This window comes from Plecotus auritus (assembly GCF_963455305.1).
Source record: "Plecotus auritus genome assembly, chromosome: 8".
In the NCBI taxonomy this organism is placed as follows: Eukaryota; Metazoa; Chordata; class Mammalia; order Chiroptera; family Vespertilionidae; genus Plecotus; species Plecotus auritus.
In genome coordinates, this window is record NC_137782.1 from 148,429,752 (window position 1) to 148,442,819 (window position 13,068).

The window sequence follows — 13,068 nt, forward strand, 5'->3', positions numbered from 1 at the left end:
TTGATGTTTCCCTCACAGTGCTCGGGGACCGAGGTACAGCTGCAGGGGAAACAGCCTGGTCCAGCTGATAGAGAACTGAAAATAAGCAGGTTGCAGAACATGAAAAGGGCAAAGGGGCTATGGACTTGAAGGGCTAGGAAGAATGGGACTGAGCTGACTCATCAAAGATCCCCAAAGCAGGATCCAAACACTTCATTACTCTGAAGACGGGGCATAACGACCTGCCTCTCTATGACAGGCAGCGGAGGATTTGGGGCAGAAGCCAAGGGGTTGGCTTAAGTGCTAAGCACAGAGAAGCCAGTGGTAAACTCTCAGGCAAACCATAATAAAGCATTTTGGAGGGTGATTAGTAACTGCCAAGAGAAGAGGCTCAAGGGAGATGGAGCTGCAGGCAGGGTGGTTGGGAGATAGAGAGGAAGGGGTTTCCAGAACATCTCTGCTAATCTGGGGACTTGGACCTGGAGTGAAAAGGGCCTGTGCAAGCAACTCAGAAGAAAGGAGCAATCAATATATTGAGGGCCAGGGAATGGATGTACAGGAGAGACACCCCTGAGGTGTACGCTGAAATGATACAATGTTTATTAACTAAACTAAGCGGAGCTGAAAGGACTCAGGGTCCCAGCTTGGAGTATAGTTACAAGTACCTCTCAAGGCAAAACTCAAAGCCTTAAAAAAGGATTAGCCATACAATTAAGGTAAGTTTTGTACAGCCTATTCTAATAGGTTTCAGTTTCCTTTATCAAATTTTCATAGAGACCGAAGGTTTGACATAAGTACGAATTTATTGACATCAATTCCTTAAGCTATTATTCCAACACAGAGAGAGTACTCAAGAGCTGAAGACAATGATAATAAACCCACGAGATCTGAAATTTACAAGGCCCACTCCCTCTGAGAGAGAGAGAGAGAGAGAGAGAGAGAGAGAGAGAGAAGTCTTCAAAAAGAATCTGGAAACTGCTTTCAATTATAGCAAGAAGTAATGAGTTTGACAATGTAAGCATTTTATCCAGAAACATATATCTATTCCATAGATACCAAATCGATTACCATATAATTGAGTTTGAAAATATACAAAATATTTGTTGTTCTTACATACTGAAATTAAAACCTAATTTTAAAAAGTGCACAGTAAAAACAGCGTAAGGAAACCTACAATATCCATGGTATGTGTATAGTTTTCCATTTTACTGTCAACATCAAATTCTGTATTTGCCTTACTGGTTACAAATATATTTTAAATGTTTCAAGGCCATTTACAACACTGACTAGTTTACTAGGTCCAACAACGCTCCAGCTTCCGGAAGGCGGCCAGCACTGGACATGGAGGCGTGGCCCTGCAGCTCCTGCAGCAGTAGCAGCTCTGGAAAGAAGTCACCAACCAGGTATGTGTAAACTATCGACTCTTGTTCTTTTTAGAATTTCCCTGGGGGGGAGGGGGGGGGAGAAGAAAAGGAAGGAAAAAAAATCAACAATAAGGACACAAACTTCAAGAAAAATATTTCACATAGTTTAACGACCAAGCTGTCTGGAAGCCATATTTCACTTTGGACAACTTTAGTTTCCAAGAGGAGAGATAACCTGCATTACAAACTTTTATTCAGTAATCACAAAGTACTCCCTACTCTAAGTTTATGAGCTCTTATGCCCCTGGGGACTGAGGACAGGCAATAAAGAAAGAAAATAGAGCTATCTTGGATTTAGCAAACCTCAAATATTCCTTCTGTTCCAAAGACAAGGGAGTTTATGACTTCATGAAACTGAATAAAAATTTTAGCCTACACGTTTCTTTGTTGTTTAAAACAAATACCTTTAAAGGGTCTTAATAGATCAAATGTCAATGATTATCTGTCAAAAGGAAGTGCGGATACTGGTTGAAAACAAGCTAGAGGGGAAGATATCTTATTCCCAATTCCCTCACAATACAGACATTTGGACTTTCCAGTTTTGCTTTCTGGAGTTCACTTTTTAGAAAAACATTCTCATTAAATTCCTATACTTAACTATTAAATACAAAACATTCTTTTCATGTAAGTGGGAAATGCTTGCAGAATACAAACAGTAGGAGCAAGATAATCGCAAGCAAATGGTTTCAGGATGTTTACTTGGTATCCAGTAGAGACAATGTCAACTCTGCCATAAGATAATGCCTTGGCAATCTGAATTACTAATGGATAGGGAGAGAAAAAAAGCAATAGGGATCATAGAATAATCAAAGAAAGGTTAACAATATATACTACAACGTGAAGAAGGATCTCTAACTCAGTGTTTTATTAATGACAGGTATTTTAAGGGCTAGATTTAAAAGTTCTGAGAGGGCTTGAAAATTCCCTAACCTCAAAAGTAGCTGCAAAGAGCTCTACTGTACTCAACATGAACCCTTCTGCATTCAGAACCACATGCCTTCCACAACTCTGGGTCTGAAGTTCCCCTGCTACTTTCTTTCATGCGTAAGGTGCCAAACAGGCTTCCTCATATTACTCATACTAATGTATGTGCTTTCTACATGAGCTAGCTATTGCCCTGCTGCAATATCAAGAGGCCAAGAGGATTAAAGGAGGCATTCTTCAAGAGGACCAACCCCCACCCCCTATATCTCCAAGAGCTCAAGTTTCCTGAAGCACAAGTAACAGGAAAACCATAATCAAAGCCACATTGGCTGGTTACAGTCATCACATGATGTCCCAGAAAAGCATCATAGACACTCTCTGAGGTATCCAGAGGCCATCACAAAACTACCCTGAGAACACAGACTCCAATACATTACAGTGATGTATTTCCCAAGGAGACGCTAACTAAGCAGAATGCTGCCGTGCACCACCACTAACAGATGCTAAAATAAAGCGATGGTTTGTGCATCTCTGTTTCCTTCCCAGTGCCAGCACATAGCAGGAACTCAGTAACTGCTTGTTAAATCAATAAGGGAAGCTGTGAATTTCAAAGAGCGCAGGCTGGAGACAGTACCAAGCTGGTGGTAGTACAGTATTGTCTGAGTTACCAAAATGTGCTAAGAATCTGAGATGATGCATGGAACCAAGTCCTGGGCCCCTGAACCCTACTTTTCATGATATGTGGATATGAGTTTCAACATAAAAATAATGCCAATAGCCACCTGACCCAGCCTGGAGGCTCTATGTGAAATTAATTCAAAGAAATATTTTGGAATTAAAAGGACAAGACATTCATAGGCTATATAGATATAGATGAGAATAAATTTGGTAAAGAGGATTATTCTTCAACAGCACCATTTTAGATTCATATAAAAAAGAGCAAGCCCCATCATAAACCTCCTAAGAGTCCCCTGAACTTATAAAACAGTAGCAGAAATGCCAAAAAACAAAGGACACAGGGCCTTAGACGTCAGGTCTTCTCTCAACTTAGAACTCAGCCAAAGAAACTTAATTTTACTTTTAGATAAAAGGACAAGTTTTACATGTGTATATATTTTTTCTAAACACTTTAAATCTCTTAGCTTTTTGCTCCTGAAATGCACAGCAATGAAATACCTTATATTAAATATATTAAATATTGTAGAGAGCCTGCCCCCTCCTCTCCCTTACCTTATTGGACATCTTCAGTATGTCAATCTCTTCTCTTTGTTTAGACAGTGTCTCATTCATGCTGCACAGGTGGTCACTCATCATACTTAACTGACCCTCATAACTTCTCTTGGTAGTTGTCAGTTCATCCTAAATGGCAGAGGAAAAAAAGAAACAAAAATTCAAAACCCCATTAGTCATACCACTCTGAAGCTTTTGTAATTTATTTAAAATTTTTTGGAAAAAGCAACTTATCTAAATGATCTATTATGATCAATTAATATGAAGGTTAAGCCAAAGGCTTAACAAAAGAACAAAGTTAAAAGAAATGGGGAAAAAATTTTTCTCAGCCTTCCAAATGTTCCAAATGTCTTTACAAAAATAAAAGCATAACCTTCTATGCAAGGTATAAAATTGTCACACACACAAAAAAAGTGAGTTACTTGATCTTTTCAAGTTCCCGCAGGTTTTCCCAAGCCTTTGGTGATGTGGGGGGTCCGTCTCTGGCACCATCCCAGAGTTGGATGGCCCAGAGCCCTCTAGATAGGATGTTCCTTGAAAGAGGCACCTTCCTCTCTCTTCCCATCTCTTCAGGCTCTCTTTAGCCCCTTAAACTCTAATCCTGTGCTCCCAGCTAATCTAATAAACTAATCTGAAACCAGAAGGAAGTGGGTGTTGCTGTGCTAATGTGTTTATTCTTTGCCTGTATCATGTTTATATTTAATAAAAGTTTCCTGGAAACAAGGGTTTAAAACAAAGCAGTAAGGAGAAATATTTTGCAGCCCTACCTTTCGGTTTAGGTCAATTTTATGAAACAGTAAAGAGAAGAAACAGAGTAAAAATAATGGGACAGGGATTAGCAGGGAGGAAGAGAGAAAGAACAATGGGTAAATAAGTAGTATTTAAAGAAATGCTCTCATATTGACATGTTGTGAATCATACCACCATATATGTGGAATGAAAACATGAAATATGCTCAGTGCTTCTGTAAATACCAGTATTTTAATCCATAATTGGCAACTTTGACATAAGCAGATAAATATTCTGTTGACTCAGCGAAGGTGACACTTTGTAACTAAAATATCCCAGCATTTATCATTTTCTTAGCAATCATGTTGTAAGTTTTGGTAAGTCGAGAAATGTAAAGAAGTTGCATGAGGGGTACAGAGAGATGTAACTATTTGCGTTAACTACTGCATATAATTCATACTTCATTTAAAGCGGATAATGACAGATAATATTTGGCTAAAAGTGTTGTTTGTATAATGAATTATCTTCTTATTTATGAAAGTAAAAGTAATTTTACTTACCAAAGAAAGAAATGTTGACTACAAAACTATTTAAAATTACAATCAAGTCAGAGAAATAAACAACACCACCACTTTTTACCTTACACAAGTAAGATGTTACTTTAAAATGAGTTAGAAACAAAGTGGTTAGGAAAATGTGTGTCTAGAGGTCAAATGCCACTACTTTAGAAAAAATGCTGACTTTGCTGCCCAAGAACTTTGAATGAAATAAACCTATGAAAACTGCTTAGGTAGCACTTATGAACTCACCTGAAGTCTGCTGATGTTCTGACTGGCCACTTTCATCTCCTCTGCCAGGGTCTCCTTGGACTTTTCAGCCAAGGCCAGTCTTTTAGAGAGTGCTCGGCACTGTTAAATCAGAAAGCATTCCATTATCACAGGGAGCATTTCCCAAAAGCAAATTTACTTCAAACAAGATTATTATAAAAGAATCTCCCAAACCAAAGCCCTACCTTCCTCCCTTCCTTCCCCAAATATCTGCAGAATACCTACATGCCTTGTACCAGACACTAGAATACACATAAGGAAGATGTAGCCCGCCTTTCATCATTCTTAAAAAAAAAACCAAAAACATTTATTACTGAATATTTTTTAAATGTATAAAATCCAGCAACACTGAACAAGAGATAGAGATATGGCACCAAGAACCCATATCAGTAATGAAATAAGACATCATTACAGATTCCACAGACTTTTCTAGTATCAACGTAAATATAAGAGGTGAACTGAGGCAAGCTCCAAGGACCAAAAATTGAGTCTCTTTGGTAACAACAGAGAAACTGCAACTCGGGATATGAAAACTATAGTAAGCTACAGGTGAGTGCACTAAGGATTTGGAGCAAAGAGGTGGTAGGAAGCTACAGTCCAGACACAAACTTCATTGTCTTGAGGATGGGGAGAAGCTCTTGGTGGAGGTTCATTGATTGAAGGTCGTTTCCGTTTTCTATAAATCAGGTGTTTATGGGAAATTACTCTTTCAGTCTTTAAATTTAGTTTACCTGACAACCATATGTGAGACTCCCCATTTCATATCCTACAATTCTCTTTTAGAATGAAATCTTTTCACAATAAATATAAATGCACCTTATGGAGAAAGAAGGTAATCCAATTTAGATAAAGCGAACTAATATCCAAAATTTATTTTCTAAGACAGCCTCAAGAATAAATAGATTAATGTAGTTCCATTTGTTTATTTTTGTTTTGTTTTGTTTTGTTTCCTTTGCCCAAGGAGATATATCAGAAAAAATATTGCTAAGGTCACTTTCATCATTTTAATAAGGAAACAGAATGTCTACTAACCCAAGCTCATCGATGTTTTTTCCTAGCTCTAATCCAACAACCAGTGGTTGCAAAAAACATAAGAAGTTTTTACATTTACCCAGGATTCGTTTATACTCAGACTGGGAAAAAAGGAAGTGGTTATTTCAAACATTATCAATCGTGTCTGACTAGGCAATATAGATCCTAAGATACTTTTCTTGTGTTTTAAGTCCTTTATTAAAGACCACATTACAGGAACAATAAATGCTTTACAGTCCTGCTCTACAAATTATGCTCTATCTATACGAAAAAATAAAAATAAAAATAAAAATAAAAGTGAGGGCAGGAATGTAAAGGTCCCAGTTGCTTTCTTTGGGTTGTTTTTTTTTTTTTTTTTTTTTTTTTTTTTTTTTTACCAAACCTAGGCTATCCAGAGACAGAAGAAAAAAGAAAAAATCAATTTCACTCTCTTGTTTAAAGAGAGTCTGCCATTAAAAGGATCACTAAACTTTCTGATAAGGCCAAAAGACTGTCAAGGAGGATCTACTGAGACACATATGAATGCTGTGTTGACATCTGATGCTCAGAGGAATCATTCCAGTAAAGTCATAAGGGGACACCACTTCCTGTTTACAAATGAGGAAAAACTAGGACAATTTAAAAATTCTTGTATCACAATTGTGCTGAAGACATCCACTAAAACAAGCAAGTTTCTGGGAAATAAAACAGCCTCAAAAACCCCCACTCATTTCAGGAAAGCTCAGCCAAACACCCTCTGTTAACCAAGCATCTATGTGCTCAAGCACTAAACCCGAAAAAGAGGGAGAGAGTTTTACAAGGTAGATGGCTTCCTGAAGATAACAATCAGGTCAGGGACACCAGCTCAGAAGGCAATTAGGGATCCAGATAAGGACATGACTATGTGCTGCACCGTGTGGCTCAGGTGTACTCCAGCAGTTCCGCTGTAAGCCATCCAATCCGCTGCCCCCCCATTTTCTAGAGCCCTGCAAGCTGTCCCTGTTGATCCACTCATCAAACAGGTATGTAATGGTTGTTCGTGAACAACACTGAGAGACACATCATTTATTTTAGCAGGAAACAAAGAAGCCAAGCAACTGGTCGCCCATCAACTTCTCCATCTCCATAGTTACTGGCGAAAATCAGTCAGTTCCAATAAAGGATGTTGTCTTTTTTTTTTTTTTTTAAGTTTCTTTAACAATTACAGCATTATAATTCTCTGTTTGACATCTATAGCTGACCTTTTAATATCAAGTTTCATATTGGAGACCTTACAGGTATTCTTATATGTTGAGCAACATTCACTCTACCTTATCATTTGTTTCTTACTTTTTGATAGCAGTACCTTCTTCCTTCATTTTCTCCCCTTCTAATCTATGAATTATGTATAATTTTATTGATTATTTTACATAGTGTTTTTCTAGTTCTCTTTAAAAAATGAATTATTTAATGAGGAAAGAAGAAACTATAACAAAAAGTAAGATTTTATACTTTTAAAGGTTGAAAAAAGGTTATATTTTTATCACAGAAACTAATTTCAACAAATTGTCACTCAAAAATTGGAAAGTACTTTTTAATAAAAGGAAAAGGGCATATTTTATTTTTTAATTTCCCTATATAAAAATTCTTTGGCCAATAGTTGTCTATAACTATCTAAAACAAGTAATCTATAATAATAATATTCCAAAACATTCATGACCATCAGAAAAGCTACCTATCAGTCTCAATTATGTTTTAGTAACTTGGAAATGACAAATCAGTCCTATATTTACTGAAATGAAAATTTTTGGTTGGTATGTAAACCAATCAATACGAATTCCAACCAAATTCATGGATGAATAGATACTGACGTCTCTCTTCAAGTGAACAGCAGGAGACCAGGACAGTGACCTAATTCCTGAAGGGGTTAGGAACAAACCACCAAATCTAATTAACTCTCCACTCACCTCAGCATAAAAATGCACTGACTTGCTGTCAGCCAGCTGTAGCTGAGACGTCAGTTCCACTATCCTTGCCATGTAGTGATTTTTAATTAGGTCTTCACGAGACTCCACATCTGGAACCTAAATAGAGCACACATAACTAAATAAATGAATGCCAGTGAGATGAAGCAGTTCTAGAAAAAAAAATTAACATCACTTTAGGATACAGAAGAGACAATATTTTGTACATTGTCATTTGAAATTTCATGGGGGATCAGTTTTTTTACCCCACAAAGAAACTTCAGACAGGGCAGGCAAATGAATACTCCAAATTTCCTTTTTTTTTTTTTTCCAAATATATTTTTATTGACTTCAGAGAAGAAGGGAGAGGGTGAGAGATAGAAACATCAATGATGAGAGAGAATCACTGATTGGCTGCCTCCTGCACGCCCCACACTGTGGATCGAGCCCAAAACCCAGGCATATGCCCTGACCAGGAATCAAACCATGACCTCCTGGTTCATAGGACGACACTCAACCAGTGAGCCACCATGGCCAGGCTCCAAATTTCTTTTTTCAACACCCTACCTATCTCAGAATGAAGCTATGGCTTCAAGAAAACAGAGCAGAAGTGAGGTATTGGGAAGCCCTGGCACCATGTCCCTCCATCGCTTCATTAACCACAAACCTGACTTTTGAAATTTCCATCTGCCTGATTCCTATGTCCTCTTCTAACTGGAAGAAGGCAAGGAAAAGGGAACATGTATTGGAACCTCTAAAATCTGAACACTCTTTTCCCCACAACATTATCTTAAATCAGGCTCTAATGCTCTTAAAAGATGCTAACAAATTAAACTATTTCTATAATGAACAGTTACGAGCCTTGTCCCAGACTAGTATTTCTTCTAGTTACTCTAGCAATGACACACTATTGGATTCAGTTAAAAAATATACGCAGAGGTTCAAGATTACCTAAAGTATAGAGCCAATAAGGAAAGCAAAGAATTTAACAACTTGAACTATATTTACCAGCTCACCATGCTGAGTGGTAAGATGCTTATTTACAAAGTTACATCTTATAATATTTCAAAACTCTAATGTGCAAACCTCTGTGACAAGCCAAGTCTGACCTGGGTTCACCCACTCGAGGGCTGGACACAACTAGCAGGCACACTGTCCATCAAGGCCTGCCCAGTGGGAGGGCTAAAGGCTCTCTGCCTCACCCAGCATGCCAGCCAGCTAATGGCCACATCTTGTCAAACTGCCAAGTCAAGTCATTCAACGAGACATTTACAAAGCAGGCTGTAATTTGCTGGTGACAGTTAAAATAGAACCAAAGAGAAAAGCCAAATGGATCCATTGATGGAGGGGAAAACACTAGTTCCACATTTACTAGAATGGTCAGAAAACACACTTAGACAAAGCTGATTGTTGTAAGACTTTGTCAACAAACATGCAGCCCGATATTTCCTAACAAAACAACATGATGCCAAGCACACTTTACCTCACTGTCAGATGTCCTGGTTAAAATCCCAATCTAGAACATAAGGAAAAGAATTCTTTAGAATAGACTGTTTACATTTCAAACACAACAATTTAAACAATATAATATAATATAATATTTTCTCTTCTCAGTTCATACTTTTAAAGCACACTGGGCCTGGAGTACTAGGTCACCCTTGGATTGTGTTTTACTGCAAGGAAGCAATACCTGCAGACAGTAACCACATTTGCTATTTCTGCCATGAGGTGGTAATGGATGATGATCATCACTATTTCCTTTAACAAATACTGTTAGTCATTTTCGTCACTGAAACCAACAAATTGGGAAGAGACAAGAGCTTCTGACTCCCCTTGTCATTTCTGTGCTTATTTCCAAAGCAGTAGCTGAGATGGTGACCATCATAACAGAACATTTCAAACAGAAAATAAAAACACACACACACAAAAAAACTGGCTGAAAATTCAAAAGAAGACAAAAGAAATACGTTTGATACAAGTTGTTATATCAATAAATATTCATTTCATATTTAAATCAATGAAAATGTAATTTTAGACACATTAAAGTGCTGCCAGGCTTTTAAAGCTTGTTTTTTTTATGGATTATGACTTCAAAAACAGATAGTCATGCCCTGGCTGGCATGGCTCAGTGGACAGAGCAATGGTCCTCACACCAAAGAGTCACAGGTTCGATTCCCAGTCAAGGGGACGTATCTGTGTTGCAGGTTCAATCCCTTGCCCCAGTCGTGTATCTCTCTCTCTCTCTCTCTCTCTCTCTCTCTCTCTCTCTCTCTCTCTCTCTCTCTCTCTCTCTCTCTCTCCCTCCCCCTCACTCCCTTGCACTCTCTCTAAAAATCAATGGAAAAAATAACCTCAGGTGAGGATAACAAGAAAATAACAACAAAAAAGATAGTCATGATTATTAGATTAAGGTTACTGTTTATGTGCTTGGGCACAATAACTTTAAAAAGCTACTGGAAACTCAATTTCAAAGGATTCTGCTCATCAGAGATGATACCCAATAAACAGTTTTCACAGATTCTAAATAATATCCTCAAGAGTATTACTCTGAAGAGTGCGCAGTATATCAACTGAACTGAATGAGTGCTAGTGAATATTATGCCCACCTAGCTCTAAAGGGTCTTTTGTAAGACTTTTTTTTCTTAAAGAGCCATAATTTTCTACTCACTGAAGCAGAAGTAGCAATTAGTGTCTCCCTTTCAGTTGAAAACTGTTTACAGTAACACGCCAATCATTTACTTTTATATATTCAAATATGACTACATTTGGCATCCATTCCGCTCTCTGCCCTCACCCTCTCACTCCCGAGTTATGGTTTGAGAATGTGGGACTGCACATAGCTCCTCTGTACAGATGTTTATCCAAGTTCTACGCCATTAGATTGAGAGCAACTAAAGGAAAGGAATAGATTCAATCCTATGAAAAATGAACGGAGGCCGACCATGTCCTGACCATCAAAGATCATATCCAAAACCATGGAAAACGTGGTGGTAAATGTGGCAATCTCAACGGCACCTGAAATGAGAGGGGAGAATAAGAAAAGCTAAAAAGCAGAAACATAAGGAGGACAGAAAAATGCCATGTCCTTTTAAAAAAAAAAAAAATTATTGATTTTAGAGAGAGGAAGGCGGAGAGAAAGAAACATCAATTTGTTGTTCTACTTATTTATGCATTCATTGGTTGATTCTTGTATGTGTCCTGACCAGGGATCAAACCTGCAATCTTGGCATATCAGGACAATACTCTAACCAACTGAACTACCCCTGCCAGGGTGAAAAAGCTCTCTCTTTTTATCTATTGTCTCCAGATCATTTTTGGCAGGAATCTGCTACGTGCAGAGGGAAAGACAGTTCTGTGATAAGCCCCTTCCCTCAGCCTGAAATAGTCCTCTCCTGTTGGGACTCCTGCTCACTTTTGAAACACACTCATGCTACCTCTTCTGTGAGGTCCTCCCGGAGCCCTCCAGAGACTGTCTCTGTGATCCTATAGCACGCTGCACACCACAGGTCAGGGCACTGGAGATGCTTTTTGAAGGAGGCATCTGCTTACCAACCTGCTTTTTCTAAAGCACATGGATTATTCCTATTATAAACAAACATGTAATTTAGATGATTAACACTAAACACTAGGTTAGATCCTTACCAATTAACATTTTTTTTAAAAGACAGCACTTACCACACTGGTGCTGTGAACTGGCTCCGGCACAGCCTTAGCTGTTTCTTCCTGGTCTGAAGCATTCACCACAGAGGCATTTTCCTGGGCCAGCCCAGCCACGTGCCCACTACTTGTACTCTTCAGCTTATCTGCAATTCGCTGGTTTTCTTTCTCCAACTTGATTTTGGCTAACTGTGCTTCCAACATCCAATGTTCTTTTTCCTGCTCCAGTTTAGAAATCTTCTCCAAACTCTGCTGAACCTTGAAGGCAACAGAGAGTTTTGCACCTTAGAGGATGATGAGGGTAAAACTCAGTGGCCAAAAAAATACTTTACAGAATGTAAACCAAAACTACCCAACTAAGTTAAAAAAAAAAAAGCTTGACCCTGAAATAGGAAAAGATTCATTCAACAGGGTACATAAAGCACATCCCTAAATTAAGAAATTGATGCTTAGTGGATAGAGCATCAAGCAGCAAGAGAAAAACAGTTAGTTACCTACAAGGGAACACCCATACGACTGTCAGCTGATTTCTCAACAGAAACTATGCAGGCCAGACAGGAGTGGCAAGAAATATTCAAAGTGATGAATAGCAAGAATCTACAACCAAGGTTACTCTACCCTGCAAAGTTATCATTCAGAATTGAAGGGCAGATAAAGAGCTTTACAGACAAGAAAAAGCTAAAGGAGTTCATCACCACCAAACCAGTATTATATGAAATGCTGAAAGGAATTCTTTAAGAAGAGGAAGAAGAAGAAAAAAGTAAAGATAAAAATTATGAACAACAAATACATATCTATCAACAAGTGAATCTAAAAATCAAGTGAATTAAAAATCTGAGGAACAGAATAAAATGGTGAATATAATAGAATGGGAGTGGATTGATAATTCTCAGCGGGGAAGGGGTGTGGGGGGTTCAGGAAGAGTCTGGACAAAAATCGTACACCTATGGATGAGGACAGTGGGAGGGAGGTAAGGGCAGAGGGTGGGGTGGGAACTGGGTGGAGGGGAGCTATGGGGGGAAAAAGGAGAAACAATTGTAATAATCTGAACAATAAAGATTTATTAAATTAAAAAAAAACGAAAAAAAAACTGAACATAATCGATGACCCAGTAATTTCCCTTCTAGGTATATACCCAATAGAAATGCATGCATGCTTACCAAAAGACATGTATAAGAATGTTCATAGCAGCACTATGATAGCCAAATACTTAAAACTACCCAAATACTCATAAGCATTAAAAGAATAAATAAATAATATATATTCACACAATATTCAAAAGCAATAAAAAAGGAGAGGTTACAATTACATATAACACAGATGAATACTACAAATATAATGTTG

At 38.0% G+C, this 13,068-nt stretch overlaps 1 protein-coding gene across 1 annotated transcript in view; it reads right to left on the minus strand.

Annotated features, from left to right (window-relative positions):
• Nucleotides 1-763: 763 nt before the first annotated feature.
• Nucleotides 764-13,068, minus strand: part of PPP1R21 (protein phosphatase 1 regulatory subunit 21) — a 59,613-nt gene continuing 47,308 nt past the window's right edge. The window contains exons 17-22 of the mRNA XM_080683373.1: nt 11,743-11,982; nt 9,551-9,583; nt 8,071-8,187; nt 5,096-5,194; nt 3,558-3,686; nt 764-1,423 (exon numbers count right to left, since the gene is read on the minus strand). Coding sequence (XP_080539499.1) covers nt 1,394-1,423; nt 3,558-3,686; nt 5,096-5,194; nt 8,071-8,187; nt 9,551-9,583; nt 11,743-11,982 — 648 coding nt within the window. The 3' untranslated portion in view covers nt 764-1,393. The remainder of the gene's footprint in view (nt 1,424-3,557; nt 3,687-5,095; nt 5,195-8,070; nt 8,188-9,550; nt 9,584-11,742; nt 11,983-13,068) is intronic.